Here is a 19,266-nt window from a genome sequence, read left to right on the forward strand (position 1 = left end):
CCTTTGCTGGATGCGGGGTGGGGGGACATGACTGATGAGGATAAGGAAAGGGCTGAGGTTCTTAATGCCTTCTTTACATCTGTCTTTACCAGTCAGGGTACTCAGCATCCTGAACTGGAAACTTGGGACAGGGAGCAGAAGAAACCCCCTGCAGTTCAGGTGGAAGCAGAGACCTGTTGCTCCACCAGGACTGTCAGAAGTCCATGGGGCTAGATAGGATCCACCTGAAGGTGCTGAGGAAGTTGGCAGATGTTCAAACACCACTTCCTCTGAGCTCAAGATCAGTGATTCCTTACAAGAAAGAAGTTGAGCAAGGGGGGCAGGAGACCTGCATGGATGGGTAAGGAGCTTTTAGGAAAACTTAAACAGAAGAAGAAAGCATACATGATGTGGAGGAAGGGACAGACCTCTTGGGTGGAATATAAGAACATTGCCAGAGAATGCAGGGGTACAATTGGGAAGGCCAAGGGCTGGTTAGAATTAAATTTAGCAAAAGACATCAAGGACAACAAGAAGGACTTCTTCAAATACATCAGCAGCAAGAGACTAAGGAAAATGTGGGTGCACTGCTAAATGAGGTGGGTGACTTAGCGACAGCAGATATAGAGAAGGCAGAGTTACTGAATGCCTTCTTTGCTTCAGTCTACACTGCTAAGTCTAGCTCCCACACACTACAAAGACCGGAAACGAGAGAAAACGTGGAGAGAGGAAGACGTTCCCCTGGTTGAAGAGGATTCAGTTAGAGTTTAGACAAGCTAGACACCCACAAATCTATGGGATCTGATTGAATGCACCCGAGGGTGCTGAAGGAGTTGGCAAATGTAATTGCCAAGCTGCTTTCCATCATCTATCAGCAGTCATGGCCATTTGGAGAGGTCCTGGATGGCTGGAGACTTGCTAATGTGATGCCTATCTATGGGAAGGGTCGTAAGGAGGACCTGGGGAACTACAGGCCTATCAGCCTGACCTCAGTGCCAGGAAAGGCAAGGGAACAGGTCATCTTGAATGCACACAGCATGTGGGGGACAACCAAGGGATCAGGCCCAGTCAGCACAGGTTCGTGAAAGGCAAGTCCTGCCTGACCAACCTCATTGCCCTCTATGACCGGGTGACCTGCCTGGTGGATGAGGGAAAGGCTGTTGATGTAGTCTACCTAGACTTCAGCACGGCCTTTGACATGGTCTCCCACAGTATTCTCCTGGAGAAGCCGGCAGCCCATGGTGTGGATAGGTACACTCTTTGCTGGGTTAAAAACTGGTCGGACAGCTGGGCCCAGAGAGTGGTGGTGAATGGAGTGAAATCTAGCTGGTGACCAGTCACGGGTGGTGTTCCTCAGAGGTCGATGTTGGGGCCCACCCTCTTCAATATCTTTATTGATGATTTGGTTGAGGGAATTGAGTGTGCCCTCAGTAAGTTTGCAGATGACACCAAGCTGGGGGGAAGTGTCGATCCTCCAGAGGGTAGGAAGGCCCTGCAGAGGGACCTGGACAGGATGGGTCGATGGGCAGAGGCCAATGGGACATGTTCAACACATCTAAGTGCCGGGTCCTGCACTTTGGTCACAACTACCCCATGCAGCGCTACAGGCTTGGGGCAGAGTGGCTGGAAAGCTGTGCAGAGGAAAAGGATCTGGGGGTGTTGGTCGACACTCACCTGAACATGAGCCGGTCGTGCGCCCAGGTGGCCAAGAAGGACAACGGCATGCTGTTTTGTATCAGGAATAGTGTAGCCAGCAGGACCAGAAAGGTGATCGTACCCCTGTACTCTGCTCTGGTGAGGCCACAACTCGAGTACTGTGTTCAGTTTTGGGCCCCTCACTAGAAGGAAGACATCAAGGTCCTGGAACATGTCCAGAGAAGGGCTATGAAGCTGGTGAAGGGTCTGGAGCACAAGTCCCATGAGGAGTGGCTGAGGGAATTGGGCTTGTTTAGTCTGAAGAAGAGGAGGCTCAAGGGAGACCTTATTGCTCTCTACAACTTCCTGAAAGGAAGGTGTGGGGAGCTGGGGGTCAGCCTCTTCTTGCAGATGACTAGAGACAGGACTAGAGGGAATGGCCTCAAGTTGCACCAGGGGAGGTTCAGGTTGGAAATTAGGAGACATTCCTTCACAGAAAGAGTAGTCAGGCATTGGAACGGGTTGTCCAGGGAGGTGGGGAGTCACCATCCCTGGGGGTGTTCAAGGAAAGATTGGATGTGTTGCTTAGGAACATGGTTTAGTGGGTGACATTGGTACTAAGGGGATGGTTGGACCAGATGATCTTAGAGGTCTTTTCCAACTTAATGATTCTATAATTATACAATTCTATTCATTCTTATTCATTTCTACTTCTTCCTCCATAGCTCTGAATAAAAAAAATAAGAGAAAATAATCAGTAGCAGCACCTCCACTCCTACTGAAAGACAAATAACTTCCAGTACTCTCCTTTTTCCTATGTCTACCCTGAGTTTTCATTCTGTGGTTCATTCTCCAAACCCTGCCAGTTCCACCTCATCATCCCTCCTTGAATAGAAGTTTTTGTGATTTGTCAGGCTGCGTGTTTTTGATCCAGGCTTTCTCCTTCTGAACCGATCCCTCTGCGGAAAGTTGGAAGCAATCTAACATCTTATTGCAGATTGACTAGGTTGCATATACTGCTTTCCTAGAGGTCTAGATAGGCATTTTGGGTATCCAGCAGACAACAGCTAAAATCTCTGAGGATTATCTTCGAGCAAATATGTTTAGAAATGTGTTAAAGAGAGCCCTTCCCTCCTTCCCTCCTCTGAACACGGAAAATATAGAGCTATTAACAGAAGAAGAAGGAAAACTTGGAAAAAGTCATTTAATTTCAACCTGAGATAAAAAATAAAATGCATCATTACACCAACCAAAGGAGAAAATTACATTGCATCCTCAAAGCTAGATAAAAATACTTATGTTCATATAAGGATGGAAGGAAGAAGAAAAGAAGGGAAGAGGAAACTGCAATGCTTACAGTGCTTGCTTTGAGTCCTAGTTTTACACATTTCATCTAGGACTTTTACAGCAAGTTCTTGCTAAAATATGCTGCCAAGAAGAACAAATTAAGATGACTCATTGTGAACACTTCAATTTTAAGTACAGTATTATAAATGTCCTGTTTTCAGGCATCCATTGATTTATTTTTTTTAACCTTGAAAAATATTCCTCTTTTTGTAGCTAGCTTATCAGAAGTTTAAATACCTTGACTTCTTTTCGCTTGGTGTCTTCATCTGCTTCATGTTCCACCACACCTTGAGTCAGATTCGTATAGTTTGCTAGTTTATTAAGAAGAGATGACACCATGGGATTGCTATCCATTTCCTCCTGTTGGGATTTTAAGACAACTGTGCTTATTAAAAAGTCATGATTTTATGATACTACTTCAAACAAACAAACTCAGCAGGTTAGCCCTGACTAACTCAAATCCAGAAACCAGCGTGACAAAATACTAGTCATCTGTCAATCAACAGAAGTTCTAAATCTTTTTAGAAGTTCAACACTACAAGGCTATATTGCTTTTTTTTTTTTAAAAAAAAAAGCAAACAATCTTACAATATGCAGCTTGTAAAGCTGGAATATAAGGGAAATCTAGAGAAGGGCCATTATTCTAAAAATTATAAGGTACAATGTTTATGGAATTGTACTAGCAGCATCATTAGACACTAGCTGGATGTTGGAAAAAACACCTAAAGAATTGCCTCTGATAATTCTCTCAAGCACAAAGTATCTTCAGACTTGAAGACCTCTCAGGAACCACAATTCTTAAGGATCGTTCCCAAACCTACTGTTGTAGGCTTACAGATTTTTATCTCAAAACATGCATACTACTTCCAAAGCATGCATTTGTTGAAAATATAGGCACATATATTCTTATCACATGTAATTAAACATAAGTAGTATTACTTAACACAGAAGTCAGCCCATCTTTCTTCAGCCAAATATCTGCTACAAAACCAAAGCATGCTAGAAATAAAAATCCCAAAAGAAGCACATATAATAAAAATATTCCAGGAAAACAGAACTATGAAATTAAATCAAGCATGCAAGATCAAACACTGGGAGGTAGATGAGATTAGGATAGCAAACAGTAGGATATAAGAACTAAGGCATCTTTGCCTGAAGGCATTAAGTCATGATAATCACAGTCAACAAACATTAACTTTTTTGTACTTTTGTACGAAATGTTACAAACAAGTCAGCTGAAAACATGAGACTAGGAAACATACAACAAAATACATGCTATGAAAAGATTGAACACTACATCAGCGATGGTGATGAAGTCACTAGAATGTTTTCAAGAAGACACTATAACAGCATGATCCATAATCTGAGATATGCAAAAGATAGTTTTCTTTATACCATCAGCTGAGGATTTAACATCAGGCAACATTAAAAATAACTGTTGCAAGCACATATTCAAAGTAGATTAGGGACAATGAAGAAAAAAGCAGCAGGTATGGACAATTTATCAACACTGAGGAATACAGCGGCTTATTTGAACAACAGGTAATTTAGGATATTAATGAGTTAAGAGTCTGAAGGAGAGAAATTCAGTGACTAAACTCGATCACGGTTTCTGTCAAAAAACTATTAAAAAATTCTGTAAGTGACAAATAGACATTTAATGACTAACAACACTTTGATCTTTAGCACAATCTTCCCTAAGATTTAGTGAAAAGTAGTAAAATCAAGTATTCTGGTCATACAGAAGAAGGGAACTGAAACATGTCTTCTGTGCAAAGATATTTAGAAGAACGAAGGGAGGAGTGTAAGAGGAAGACAAGAATGGTGGGTTGAATACAACAGCAAGATGAGCAAGCAATGTAACAAAGATCTTGTTTATCAAAGCACCAAAGCAAGACCAGTGGATGCTGCTGGAGTAAAACTTAAGCTAAACTTACTGAAAGTACCATTTCAACGTGAAAACAGCACTTAAGTGTACCATATCAATATACTTTTTTTTTGCCCTGTAAATGATTGCAATTACTCAGTGAATTAAACAGGCATTAAACTTGCATTATAAATCAGATTTTTATATTAGAAAGCAGAAATAGCTATGCTATGCTATACATTGTAACTGGACAATATATTTAAGTCATGGCCTATCACAGCTTATACCTTTGCTTCTTTAAAAATAGTCTGTTTTTCCCCAGTTCAACATAATATATTTCCCAATTCTTTTAATACTTGATAAAGCTTTGTTAAAACCACTAGATTAAAACTTTCAGCAGCTATCAACAACTTCTAATTCCTAGATAACCAATTTTAAATGCAAGAAGGCTCATTTCTTCTCTTCACAGCAATGCATACCAATATTTACTGGTTTTGCATATATAAACTAGAATTTAGAAAAAAATGAGCTTTTTTTCTGATTACAGCATTCCAACTTGTTGAAATGTAATGTTTTTCCCACTAAATTTCCCACTGATTTTCCCCCACTACACTAAATTTCAGGAAAAAAGGAGAGGGTTTTCCTTGTTTTCTATCTTATTAGCACAACCTGAATTGAAGGTAAAATAAATTTTCTTATGTAATATTTTATTAAAAAAAAAACTTACCTCAAAGAGCGCCATATTCTTTCCTTCATACATATTTCCTCTGTCCATCTCTGCACTGCTAATAAATGGACTACTTTCCCTGGCAATCCCATCCCCTGCTGTAAAACAAAACAACAACAAGGTTTTAGCATAAAAGGGATGTTCAGAAGATACTGTTTTAAGAATATTCCAGAAAGCAAATGGAACTAAAGTCAAATTGCTGCTTCAAAAAGCGGACAATTACAAGTTATCTATCTTGATAAGGAATCACCATTCTGAAAAATCTACAGATCACTTGATGTAGCTATATTGTTTTAAAAAGATATAATTAGCTTTTTTTTTTTCTGTTGTTTTTGTTTGCCTTTTTGTTTTTGAAGTCTTAGGTTTCCAAAAATGAAGGGGTTCCCAAGGGTTAGTTCAAGAAGGTCTGAGTCAGTTGCAGAGACTGTGTCCACATATAAAGAAATAAAATTTAAAATTTAAATTAACACTCTATAAAGGTTAGTCTATTTTGTCTTTTAAACTTCTTCATATTATCACCTCTCTAGTTTACTTAAAAGCTCTCATTAATAGAACTTGACATAAACCTTTGGGGGATGTGGGGGGCATATTATGCTAGCCTAACTTTTCCATACTTTATGGACTCCATTAAAAAAAACAAACACTTCTGTAGTGTTGAGGCAGGAATTTATGCAAAAAGCTACAAAAGAATTCTTTTTAGAAAAGCTGCAAAAGTTGTGGGGATCTAGGATTCTTGGGATCTATATCTATGATTCTCCTATGAGATGCCATACTTATTCTATTCCTTATTGAAATATCAATCTCACAAAGCTGTAGATCCCCTGACCTGCTCTAAAACACCTTTTTTTTAAAAGATACAGCATCACTTCCACTAATTTCCAGTCCATGCAATACAAGAGGCATTATGTGCTCGTAACTGTCACAACACTGGAATTCCCAAATAGCTTCAAGTCCTTTGCTTGTGCTTTTTGGCCTATATTTACAAGTTACAGCAATAACACCTACATAGTCTCTTCACCACAGAATTAAAAAAGAGCTGGAGAACAAACTGTTCTTTTCCATATGTTCTCTACTCTATCCTCCCAGGGCACTTCCCCCCCCCCCCCAAAGTCCCAGAACAATGTTATTACTAAGATAGACACCAGAAGGCAGTCACGGCACCTCAAGTACCATCCTGGTTGTAATAAGAAAAATAGATCTCAGTCCTTCAAGCAGATGAGACAGAATATCCTTCAGGAATGTTGTCAACCAGTCTTCATAGCTCCCTTAGCTTCACGGTATCACAATACTTACTAGTATCAAGACATAGAGATTCAAAAGATAGCTGTCGTCCATTAGGCCTCTAGAATTTATTCCATGGTCCAGTGAAGATTCATCCACAATCTACTGTTCTTATCTAGGGTTCCACCATAACGTCCAGCCTTCATTTTTCTGTTTCTCTACTTAAGATTATGATTTTTTTGTTTCTCTACTTAAGCTTATTGCTGATAAGCTTATCATCGATCCCACTGCTTCAAGTCCTACAACCTGAATAATTCCCACTCCTCTTCACTGACCAGCTATCAAACTTGTGTGTAGGCTTGTTATTTGGTTGTTGTTGTTGGGGAGGGGGGAGGGAAGGGAGAAGGTTGTTTTGTGTAGTGTGCATTTTGTTGTTTTTTGTTTGCTTTTTATAGAGCATGATGGAATGTGCCAGTTTAGTATATGATTGTCAGAGAAATTGGCTTTTATCAGCTCCATTACACTGTTTTTCCTATGTAAGACATATCTGTGAACAGAGAATGATGAAGACATGTCTCAAGTTTGGGAGGCAATATTGAGAAAGGCCATAGATCCATAATCCATGCCCTCCCATACACACCTTTTTTTTCCTTTTTATAAAAAAAGGATTGCAGAGTTTCAAAAATGGATAATGATTTCCAATTCCAGTGACCACCAGCAGATGCCATGCCATTAAGGAACGGTTTTGTCCTCCACACAACTGTCATATTATCAGAACTCACAGATTCATATTCATAAAACTCTATGCAAAAAATCCATATTCATCTTCCTTCTCATCTTTGCATCACGTGCATCATCTCTTCTCCTCATTAACGCCTCAGTACTGCATACCTGCAAAGTACTATTCTCTCCAGTTCATTACTCTTACAACTGCTTGGCTTCCATAGGCCAAGTTCCAGACAATAAACAACACATCCAGATTTGCAGTTTTGCCCAAGCCTCTCTAGTACAATTAATGAGAAGAGCAACTATAGCTATTATAACAACCCAGCCCCAAAACCAATCTATCAGTTTTCCAATTGCAGATGCAATGTAACCCACACAAGTTATTACAAACTGTCCTAGGGTTGTGTTAGCCCAAAGTTCAGAACTGCCAAGGTTATCAAATAATTTCTCATTAACATTTCCATGCACCAAACAAAACTTATGTTTGAAATAAACCTGCATTCAAAGTGTTGGTCATAAAGCCAAAGAAGCACATTATTCTTCACGAAACTTCTGAGGAATGAGAATTTGAACAGTGAACCTCACAACCATTGATAGGTAGAATACTTTAAGGTACATTACCAATAAAAAATTTCTAAACAAATCCTAACAAGTCAATTTTATGCAGCACAAGACAGAGCTCAACAGTATAGATTTACAGTCAACGTAAACAGGCAGAGACCACTCTGTCACAAAAAAGGTGTCCCTCTCATCTTATAACTTACCCAATCCCGGTCCTCACACAAACAGAACTGTAAACTATTCAGCAGGGGTTGGTGGAGTAATACAGAGTTCAGAGAGAACTATTTTGCTTTTATTTTCATTTTTTGCTGCAATTTTGAATCCAGTTGAGTTTGTGTGTTCACTACACAAGTGCTTATGCTGTCACTACAGAGACAAGAATAAGCAGCCTGAGTAAGCAAACACTTCTTTAGCACTAATGCCAATCTAACTAAATCATAGAACGACAGTAAAAGTTCTGCCCTCACCCTCCTCCTCCACAATTCAAAAGAGTTGGAACATTAAAAAAAGTATTACAGGTATCTTGTCTTAGGCAAAATGACAGACCAGAGCTTGGGAATTGAGAAGGCAAACAGTCATCTAAGTGATCCTAAATTTGCACTGAGATGCCTGTTCAAGAGATTAAGGACAAAAATACTAGACCATCTAATCTTATTTCCTGTCTTTACACAGGTTACAGAATTTCATTAGGCTCTACAACTTTGACAAAACATGCTGAGATTTGACCCTCACGTTTTCAGAATTGAAATAAAAATAAAATGGTAGATATTTTCCTGTTATAATTAATGTTTTTTAATTAGAGGAAAAATCTCAAAGAATTGTTCCTTATTTCTACATTTGAATTTGGATCTTCAAATTTATATCTGTAACTTCCTAGTACACCTTCCAAATTTAACCACTTACACTCAGTATTTTCCATCTGTGAAGGTTATAATACTCATCAAGTTTCTCAAACTTCTTTTGGAAAAACTAAACCAACTAAGCTCATAAAGCATTCTCCTAATCTTCAGTCATTTTTGTGGCAACATCCTTTCCAGTTTTTAAGATATATAAGAAAAATATAAACTCTAAAAAAATCAAATACAGCCTTCTACAGTCTCAGTTGTGCTATTTACAGAAGTATAATAATCACCTTTCGACTGCAAGGATCATGCCCTTTACCACAGCATTAAATCAAGATCATGCTATTCTATTCCAGTCTGACCCCTAAATCCTTTCCAGATTCACTGGTTCCTCACTGTTCCACACTATACCTGTCACATACTGTTCACATTCAAGAAATGGTCCTATTTGCCTTTGTATTCAAACAAATTTTGTCCAAACAAGCCCATTTGGCAAGCATCTACCTCTCCTGTTATACTGTAACAAATCAACATTAATCTGAAAAAGAAAACCAGGTTATTTTTTAAATGGCAAAAGAATACAGATATTTCTCACTTCTCTGAAAACTATCTAAATTGAACCATATGGCCACAAATCAGCTTGGCCTTGATAAGTTCTCTAACAAACTAAGCAACAGGTACATTTAAAAAAAAACAACTACATTTTCAAATGGCAACTCTTAATCACAGCCCATGTACATTGAAGTATGATCTGGTTAGCAAGATATAATGATCTTTCTAATAAAAACTATGGTAGGCATTTCATGAAGTTAGTATTGGGTCATATTAAGAACAAACCACTATAAAATGAAAACATGAAGATAAGATGCTGTTTGTAAAAGCAGAAAAAAGCATCTATTGTTAATGTAAATAAATATTTTAAGGTTAAAAAAATTTAAAAAGTCACTTAAATATCAAAATGTCATGTTGCCTGTGGCAAAAAGCATAAATTCCATCTTCTTCATAATGCATATTTACTTCCTATATGTCTTTTTTTTAATTAGCAGGCAATAAAAGGACTCAGACAATCTTAAATTAATTTCTTACCCCTCCTACTCCAAAAATGTATAGAAGTATTCTCTAGAGTGCTAAAGTAAACCCAAATTTTTAAAAAACAATTGCCTTACTTAAATTCAAATTAGGAAAAGACATCAATAACTTTGTTTTGAACACATCTTGACCACCATAATTTTTTTTTCATTGGATGGGCATAGGAAGTCAGTGCAATCTACTTCATTTACAAGTGATACTTTTAAAATAAGTGTCTAAATATTTTTAATAAATCAACTAATTTCTTGCATTATCGCCACCAATGACTAGTACAATTTAAGCTTCCTTGAAAAGCAGAACATGATGTACTTAACCTCCTTGTAAATTCTTCATAGGACAGCTATAAGTATAGAACCTGATACTTAAGTAAAATAGTCATTAAAACGCAATACTGTAGTTATAAAGAGACTCACTTGGATTTTGCCCACTTTCTTCATTATCTTGCTCATTCATAATTAAAGTAAATCAAATCACTCTTCTCTGCTGATTCTTCATGCATCAAGAATGGAAACAAACTGACAGTTACCTCTTCCCAGCATTGCTTAAGACCTCAAATCCTGTTTCTTACTAGTAAGGGATTAATCCTGAAACAAATCATTAAGGTTTCATGCACTGTGAACAGGCACATGATAAAGCCAAACTATATGACAGTCACAAACTCTCTAACCAGAATTAAAGCTGCAGGATTTCTGTTAGCAATAAACACTGTGCTTAGTGAAACGGGCAGGATCAAGTTAATAAAAACCCATCTCTTTACCTAATAATAGCTACTGCTTAAGGTTTTCTTCACATCAAATAAATTCACCTTGAGATACTTTTAAAAAGATTGGTACACACTAACAACAAATAGTAGCAACCTATTTATGTTGTTATCTGTGTATACACAGATTTATGTAGTATCAAAAAAGTTGGTTTTATGCATCAAGTACATATGAACAGATCTTAGGCAAGTATAGTTGCTAAACAATGATTTTATGTAGGAAGAGCTTGTAGTATTGTACTTAAGATGTAGCAGATAAATAAAACACTTGAAAATATAATGCTAGTAACTTTGCAAGCACTCTTTTTAATTTCAAAATACTTGTGTTAAAAAGGGGTCACTTTTACGACTTGGCTTAGAAGTTGTTAATTCTCTTTCAAATTAGATATACCAGTGTTTTCTGGTTTATGCATTAACTTATTTTACACATTCTACACTAGCCTCAAGCAACTTCATACAAACTATTTCAATTCTATTAAACTGATGTTATTGCTTAGAGCAGACTATTTCCTGTTGTCTAATCTTTGCATCAAAACTGAAATCTACTTTTCTCTGTGACCTTAACACTTACACTAAAAAGATGGTCACCTGTGGAAAGGCCAGAAGGCTCCTTCCAGGAATGTTTCCTAAAGCTCCTCTTGCAAGAGCTGCTTTAAGTGAGCGATACTGCAAAAAGCCTGGCTCTTGTCACTCCTCGTTTTGACTCCCACACCTTCTCCCCGCCCCGCCCCCCTCCCCCCCCCCCCCCCAAAAAAAAAAAAAACAGCTTGTGGAACCGAGGAGCACTTGCACTGTATAAGTCTTGCCAGCAGAGGGAGACAGGACTAATCAATAGCAGCGAGCAATTCGATTGTTTCTGTCCTGGTAAGTTTCTGTCAGGCCAGTTCTAAGGTAACAAAGCCAAGCTCTGTCATATTTTCAAGGAAAGTAAGCTTCCCATTCTTCAAGATAGAAATAATCTACTAAAAGGTTTCACTCGCTTCAAGCAAGCAGTCTTGCAAGAAGAGGCTTTCAGTGTAAGAAGGCACAAACATGTCCCCCTGTTAGAAGGCAAGAAACAGAGTAAGTTTTTCCTTTCTTCTTCCAGAAAGAGTGAGATCTTAATTTGTTCAGATACATATTAATTTTCATAATAATGTTTTTTAAAGCAGTTGCCACTAATAATGTCATCTTCCAAAGGCTCCTAGAACGATTCCCTAAACAGGCTTGAACAGTGCTTATTTTTCGTTGCTGTGAGTGAGCTAGAGGATACAGCTAATTAAAGGAGCTAATTAAGAATGCTAGCTGTTGACAAATTAGGAAGCAAATAAATACTTTCAAAGGACAGGGACATTATTATGCTATGTTTCCCTGTAGCTATGATTCAAGAGCAAAGTTATTTAAGGACCAGAGATAATACACTGGGGGAAGGAGTGAGAAGGGGAGGGGGGCAGGCTACTGCAGACAGAATCCTGATAGCATGACCTATACTAATCACAGAAATAAAATAATGAATATTCTGCTAACTACTATCTGAACAATTCACAAAGCCATGGCATACAAACAGCTGCAGTTATACACGTTATAGTATGCACAAAACATCCTCCTTATTTAACTGGTACATCCAATACAATAAAGTAAGAAAACAAGTATTACCCAATTATGCAAGTACCACCACATAAACCAGGAAAGGGTTATGAGAATCTATTAGGAGAATAATTAGGAGAATCTATTTTTGAACAATGGAACCCACGTTGGGTAAAAGGGGAAAAAATCCTCAGAAGTTCATTATTTCTACTCAAATCCAGAAAATAAGTAGTTTTTGATAAAACTATAGTTCATTAGCTTAGAGAGCAAATAAAAATAATCTGCATTATTTTTAAGGTGGTGATGTGTGTTGAGATGGGAGTGGAACAGCACTGTTGTTCTACAATGAGCTGACTCACGGAAATAAAGCCTACTGAAAAAACTTTGTATTCCTATTATAGCCAGTTTCTTGCTGTTTTGGCTCCCTAAAACAGTCCACAAACAGTAATACTGGAGACAGACCTAGTTTATTCAGCAAGTCAGTTTAGTCAGATGTGCCTTTCTCTGCAACAGGAATAGTACTCTCCATTCCAAAACTGCATTATACAGCACGCCAAGGGGCAGGGGGAAAGTAACCAATAACTTCTCTAAAGGGAGACTGCCTCACAAAGCTGAAAGTGCTCTTTCGGAGAATCAATAAGAACGGAAATCGAATTTATATAGTCTGCCATCAGGATCTCTGACTTAGTCTGCCAAGACATTTGAAATGAATGTGAATTTGAAATGAAATTCACTGAACATGCTTAAAGAAATAAAGTGACCATGGACTGAAAGAGGAGATCTCAGATAAGCCATCAGTAAATGAGTATGAAAATAGACAAGTATGGTCTACTCAGACAAGGGAAATAGTCAGATGGCTGTTTAAGTTCTGCTGAGACACATACTGTACCATATATTAATAAAATGCAACAACAAAAATAATTAGGTGCCCAGAGATATGAGGGCTGGAAAATCTTTCAAGTTATTTAGTTTAGTCAAGACACAAGGTAATTGTGAAGTGCTGAAGAGGACCTTTGAGACTAAATGGATATTAACACAACAGGCAAAATTCAACATAGAATTGTAAAAGTCAGTATTTACATACATGAAGGAAAACAACCCTAGATAGTATGGCTCCAAGCTAGCTGATTCTTATCTTTCATGAATGAGATACTCTGTTTATGACTTTCATAAAAATACCCGTACAAAGATTTTTTCAAAACACAGCTTGAACATTGGGAATGAAAAAAAAAGTCCATGTTAGACAAAGGTATAAAAAGCAGAGTCCATTCACAACATGATTATTACACACTGTTCTTGAACCTCCAACTTTCCAAAATGGACAGAAGTAGAAAAAGTTCAAGAGAAAGACAGTAAGGAGAACAAGTAGTATGGAATGATTCCCATATAGAATGACTTATCATACTCAGTTTGTAAAGTGATAGGGTTGAGATGGGACTAGCTTTTATAAAATCATGAGTAATCTGGAAAGGGATCGACAAGTATTAGCTTGATTTGATGACTGGTTCAGAAATAAACAAAAAAGAGGTAATATGCCACTGAACAGCAGAATTTACTGCCAGTTTCTGATATACCAAAAACACATTATCTTCCTGACTACATAGGAGAAACATGCTGAGTGTATTTAGAATAAAAATAAATTTAGAATTTGATTCATTTTTTCTTAATTTTGTGAGTTTATATTTTTAAATCAAGTTTCACAGAAACCTCAGCTATATCTGACCCACAAGTGGTTGGAGCCTGGAAGAACATGGAAACAATATCATGTTCACCAGCCCATGTATATCCCTAGACAACAGCATCAGCCTCTGGCCAGTACTGGAAACACCGTGCACACCACTGATTTGTTATCCCTCTCTATCCTGCTTATGTACTTAATCTATGGAGATTTAAATAAGTGTGAAGATATGGAGAAACTGCAAGGGGATGAAGCAGAAAACAAAAATGTAATGTATTTTTCTGTGCAGTAAGTTCTGAACTGCAGACTGGTCCTGTGTTTAAACAGAAGCAGACAGAAAATCAGCTACTAATGTCAGTGAGATTAGCCTGTCTTCCCTCCATTGCATATATGCACCCTCAACTATTCCCTTGTTTTCCTGGAATTAGCATTTTACAGAAATTAACAGAATCCCCACTTAAGTACAAATACTATGACTTCTCTGGAATCGATCAAGTTTGCCATTGATATTCCTTGTAATTGAGGTTCTTCAATTGAATTTTTTTTTGTAGGAGTTACTTGTCATATTGGTTTCTAAATAAGACACTGCTGTGGCTAGGTATATAACACTGCAGGATGCTAGTTAATGTTACAAAACATCTGAGGTGTTGAACTTGTAATGAAAGACAAATTTGATCGATTTCAAAGTTTTTAGAGGTCTATACAATAGGCACTTATTACTGATGTATGTGAAGAAAAAAAAGCCAGAAATTCTTATAAAACTTCATCCATTACTCCCCCTACAACAGAACACTCTTTCCTTCTCTTCTTTTACTAATTACTATTTCCTAAGCACTCTTCCCTTATAGGGAACTATAAGATCACTGAACAAGATAGGTACACATAAATATATACAAAGTAGCAGGAGGAATCTGAGTCAGTAAAGCCCCAACCTTCAACTGCATTGTTCAATCCAAACGTTAATTTCTGCCCTTCCCCATAACTCTTCATCACAAATCCTTCTGTAGCCAGTACTATAATCCAGGCAAGCAGCCACTCATGTAAGCTTTCACCTCCTATGCACACATATAAGCGTCACACAATCAGAAAATAGAAGGCTAGAATTTCAAATGTTTATGAAGTGAACATAGAGTACGAACATCTCAGCTTACTCTCTTATCACATAGATGAGTATCAGATGAGAATGTATGAAAAAAGGGAGACTACACAGAAAAGCTGATAATAAATCAACAGAACTATTTTACTTGCAATACACACTTAAAAAAAATGACTAGTGTAGTCAAGGCAATTTCAAAACAATTATATGTTAGCCACACAATTCAGTTAAAACTGATAAAATTCTAGATAGCCCAAACAATAAGATTACATGCTGAGCTATACAGGCTAAGGGTGACCTAAAGCAGGTCTCATTCCACCTGTTTTCTTACTGAAAGAAAGGTGGAAGAACACCTTCTTACAGCTTTAGCAATTCTCACTTTTTACAGCACTCATTCACTTCAACTCCAAAACCAGAAAAAGCATGTTTTTCCCCACTGCACTAGTTCTGTTTTCTGCTAGTTTTAACACAAGCCTTTAGATGGGCTTAACCACAGTATCTTTTAGCTGAGGTTAATATTAACAAATCCAGTATTTTAGGATTTCTTAAAGCTCTCAGAAGAATTAATGAGTTAAGGATAACTATTTGATTACAGAGCATTAATCTAATGATCTCATGCATTACAGGTTTACATACCACAGATACGTATAATACCTAAGGCAACATTACATATGCTGTTTATTTCCTCAACCTCTGTATCCAAGTACAGCATCTAATCTCTCTTACTGAACTTAGACCTCTCTGACTGTACCTTGTCTACAGGTTGAAAAAGCTTTTTCAGTGCTTTCCTCTCTACTTGTCATTTCCTGTTAATGGATCTGTAAAAATTAAACTCATTGGCTCCAGTGATGGATTTCTAGAAGACTATAGTCTTCTAGAATGTGCAAATATAACTCTCAGGCCCACATAAATTCTACTTAATTATATGAAAAATTACAAACTCTTACACCATGAAAAGGTTATAAATAAACCATTACAAAAGCACCAGCTCCACTCTTCCCTTTTCCAACCCTGCAAGATTTCTGAATGTTCCAGACGCTTCATATATATGCACACTCTAACAAATCATGTCTAGCCATATTCATATTTATGTTCAGTATTTTGAGATGTGATATAGCCTAACACCACACTCTGTGCCTTTCTGACTACCTCATCACTGTAAGGAAAGCCGCCTAAACAGATTAATTCTGTGTTGCAGTCACTCTTAAGAAATTCATTTTTTTCTGCCCTTTATCCAGCCAGTATAGGAATCAAACTGCTCTCAAAGTTTATACTGTTTATGACTTCCTATTCAATTTAGTTTAAGAATAACAACAACAAAAAAACTTTAACAAAAATTGCCAGTTATTAGAACAGTTGCTCATTATTTCAACATACTGAAGGAAATGCAACTACAAATAACATGCAACTTTTTCAGGCAGGTTGGGGGGTGAGGGGAGCAAGCTCTGCGGGAAAACAAATGAACACGTGCTCAAACACAGATGGTGTTGGACTAGATCATTAAAGTTCCCTTTCAACCAAACCATTCTATAATTCTGTAACAAACAACCCAATTTTGTCAGCTTGTTTTTCTCAACCACCTTTCCAAGGAATCTTTATGCACAAATGGATGAAAATAAATAATTAACTTTGTCAAATATTTGTTTTCACATCTTCGTGTTCACATCCTACATCATATGGTATTATCCTTATTTTATTTGTGACCTATATCACCAGCAGAAGAAACCACCATTATGACAAACTGCCTTTTTACAACCTGTCTTTTCACCTGTAATCATCTAACATCTAAAAAAAAAAATTGTATTAGGAACATGTTTCGACTGTAATACAGTGTCCAAAATAACATGCAAGATTCAACCAGCTTTCACAGTGCTAGCCTACTCAGGGACCATGCTTGGCATTGCTGCTGCAACATACTTCAGAAAGAGGAAGTGTTGAGGGCTCTTGAGCCAAAGGAAAATAGAGTTATTACTTCCCTAGAAGGGCCTTATTATCTGAGTGACAAAAGCTCTTATTTTCCCACCACTGCTTGTAGACAAATACCCGTTCTGTCACAGAACAGGCTGCCCTGAACAGAGTCTTACAATGTTCAAGCTCCACCTCAGGTTTGATTCTTCTCACCTCGGTGCCATCACGAGTGAGGCCTAGTAGAAGAGAACATTCCTAATGCACTACTATCAGGTAAAAAACCTACCACATCTAATAAAACACAGACGCTGATGCACAGGCACATAGCTAGACAAACACCTGAAACAATTCAGGTATGATTACGCTCTTCTTCACAGTCAGCAATCTTTCCTCCTCTCTCTCTAGTAAACTCCACCAGGACTTGACTTTTAAACAGAAACATAGCTTTTATGCCTTCCCGCTTAACTGCCAGCGGCGCTGGTTACTCCTGTTCTCCCGCAAAGGCACGAAGTAGACCCAGACTTGCACCGCGGCTCCCTGTCCTCAGCGGGCCGCCGCGCGCACTCGGCAGGCAGCGGGCAGCCCAGCTCCCGAGGCTACAGCTGACCCGGGAGTACTTCCTCGTCTCGGCCAGTGGCGACTGCAGTAGTATGTAGAAACACAGAAATAAACTCTCAGCCACCTCAGGCACCGGACTTGCGTCCTCTCCCGCACTTCCCCCACCTGAGCAGGGCACGTAGACCCCGCACCACTCGCTACAGAAAAGAAAGGTATCCCCTTTACATGTAGCATAGGCCCTCCAGGAGCGACTCGGCCCGCCCCTCCGCAGCCCGGTGGCACCGGGAACCTCGCTCCTCACACACACAAACACCCGGCGCCACCCCGCTCCTCTCTCTCACTGGGGCCCCGGTCCCTGTTGTCCTCTTCCTCCTCCTGCCGCTGCGCATCCCGCTCCGCCGGGTCCCGCTCCTCGCCCTGCGCCTCTACCGGCACCACAGTGAAGTTGGTCGGCATCGCACGCCACCGACCCGAGCGCAGCTCCCGGAACACACTGGCACCTCCCCCCCCAAGGTAGCGGGCAGGGTGAGGCGAGCGATACCGCCTCCCTCACGTGAGAGCCATTTCCTCACGCAGCGGGAGGGAAGTGGCCGACACCAAGCCACCGCCTCCTCCTGCCACCGCTTGCAGTAAAAAATGGCCTAAGCGATTTTATTGGAGACAAGGCTCCGATGTGAAAGGTCGCTTGGTGCACGCAGGTGAGAAGGGAAGGTCTTATTTACATATATGCAACTTCCCAGTTCAGAGCTGAGGCAGTCTGTAGCAGATTTTGTTCTCCTGCAGGGGTGATGCGGAGCGCCTAGGTGCTCCTAAGGCAGGGAGAAGTGGGTCCAGCTAGTGCCTTTGGGTAAACAGCCAGAGGAGGGTGTGTGTTTGTGTATCAGTGCTACGGCTATTGGGCACAAAAACAAACAAACAAACAAACAAAAACCACCACACACAACACACCTTCCTCTCCTTGTCAAATCTTGCCTTGCACATATGCCTGCAGCACTAGGACTACCAGGCGGCTGCTGCTTCTCATATCCCAGCAGACAGAAACTATCTTCCAAAGGAAACCAAAGCCAGACTGTAGGGTACTGAACCTCTAAGGTATGACAGCGTCCAGAAGCCCCATGCAGGGGCTTTGCAGGTCACCTTTTAGATGAGTGGAAGAGAAAGTCCTCTGCGCACCTTGGAATTACCAGATGCAGATGGTTCCCAGAAATCTGCTCCCCTACACAGTAGCTGTGGGTTGTAGAGGACAGCAGAAGGCTCCATGTTCCATGCTCAAGTAAACATGTAAACTCTGACCTAGAGTGAAGCAGATTCCAAGAATCAGTGAATGGGCTGATTAAAAAAAAATATTAATGATGTAGCATTAGTGATGAGCTGTAGCTCTTGATTATCCTAAACATCCTTCCCAGAGCAGGATTGTACCATCTCCACTCCAAAAGTGGGAAAAGCAGGCTTGGAAACTAAGGTCCTTTTTTTTCTTCTTCTGCTCTTCTCCCTTCCCAGCAAAACGTTAGAATAGAGCAGGACTCTTATCATTTTGGTGCGTATCTATGCATTTTTGAAGAAGACTCTGAATGGTCTGCAGGTCCCATACCTCAGTGGGATGGAAGATGTCAACCTAATGCACGGTCTGATGGAGTAGATGCCTCCAAAGAAGGGGGATTCTGGACATCAGAGATGACAGGGAAGTGTACCCAGATATGGTAGGA

General features: G+C 39.2%; 1 protein-coding gene across 7 annotated transcripts in view; it reads right to left on the minus strand.

Annotated features, from left to right (window-relative positions):
- LOC121065011 (solute carrier family 12 member 7) overlaps positions 1-18,164 on the minus strand; it is an 80,087-nt gene extending 61,923 nt beyond the window's left edge. Inside the window, exons 1-3 of one of the 7 annotated variants that reach the window (XM_040547404.1) lie at positions 17,866-18,164; positions 5,556-5,653; positions 3,199-3,321 (exon numbers count right to left, since the gene is read on the minus strand). In XM_040547404.1, the coding sequence (XP_040403338.1) occupies positions 3,199-3,321; positions 5,556-5,653; positions 17,866-18,016 (372 nt within the window). In that variant the 5' untranslated portion in view covers positions 18,017-18,164. Of the gene's footprint in view, positions 1-3,198; positions 3,322-5,555; positions 5,654-10,407; positions 10,576-17,341; positions 17,420-17,865 lie in introns of those variants that run through there. The other 6 variants (XM_040547398.1, XM_040547400.1, XM_040547399.1 and 3 more) reach the window with 6 other exon arrangements.
- Positions 18,165-19,266: the final 1,102 nt, after the last annotated feature.

This window comes from Cygnus olor, chromosome 2 (genome assembly GCF_009769625.2).
Source record: "Cygnus olor isolate bCygOlo1 chromosome 2, bCygOlo1.pri.v2, whole genome shotgun sequence".
NCBI lineage: Eukaryota > Metazoa > Chordata > Aves > Anseriformes > Anatidae > Cygnus > Cygnus olor.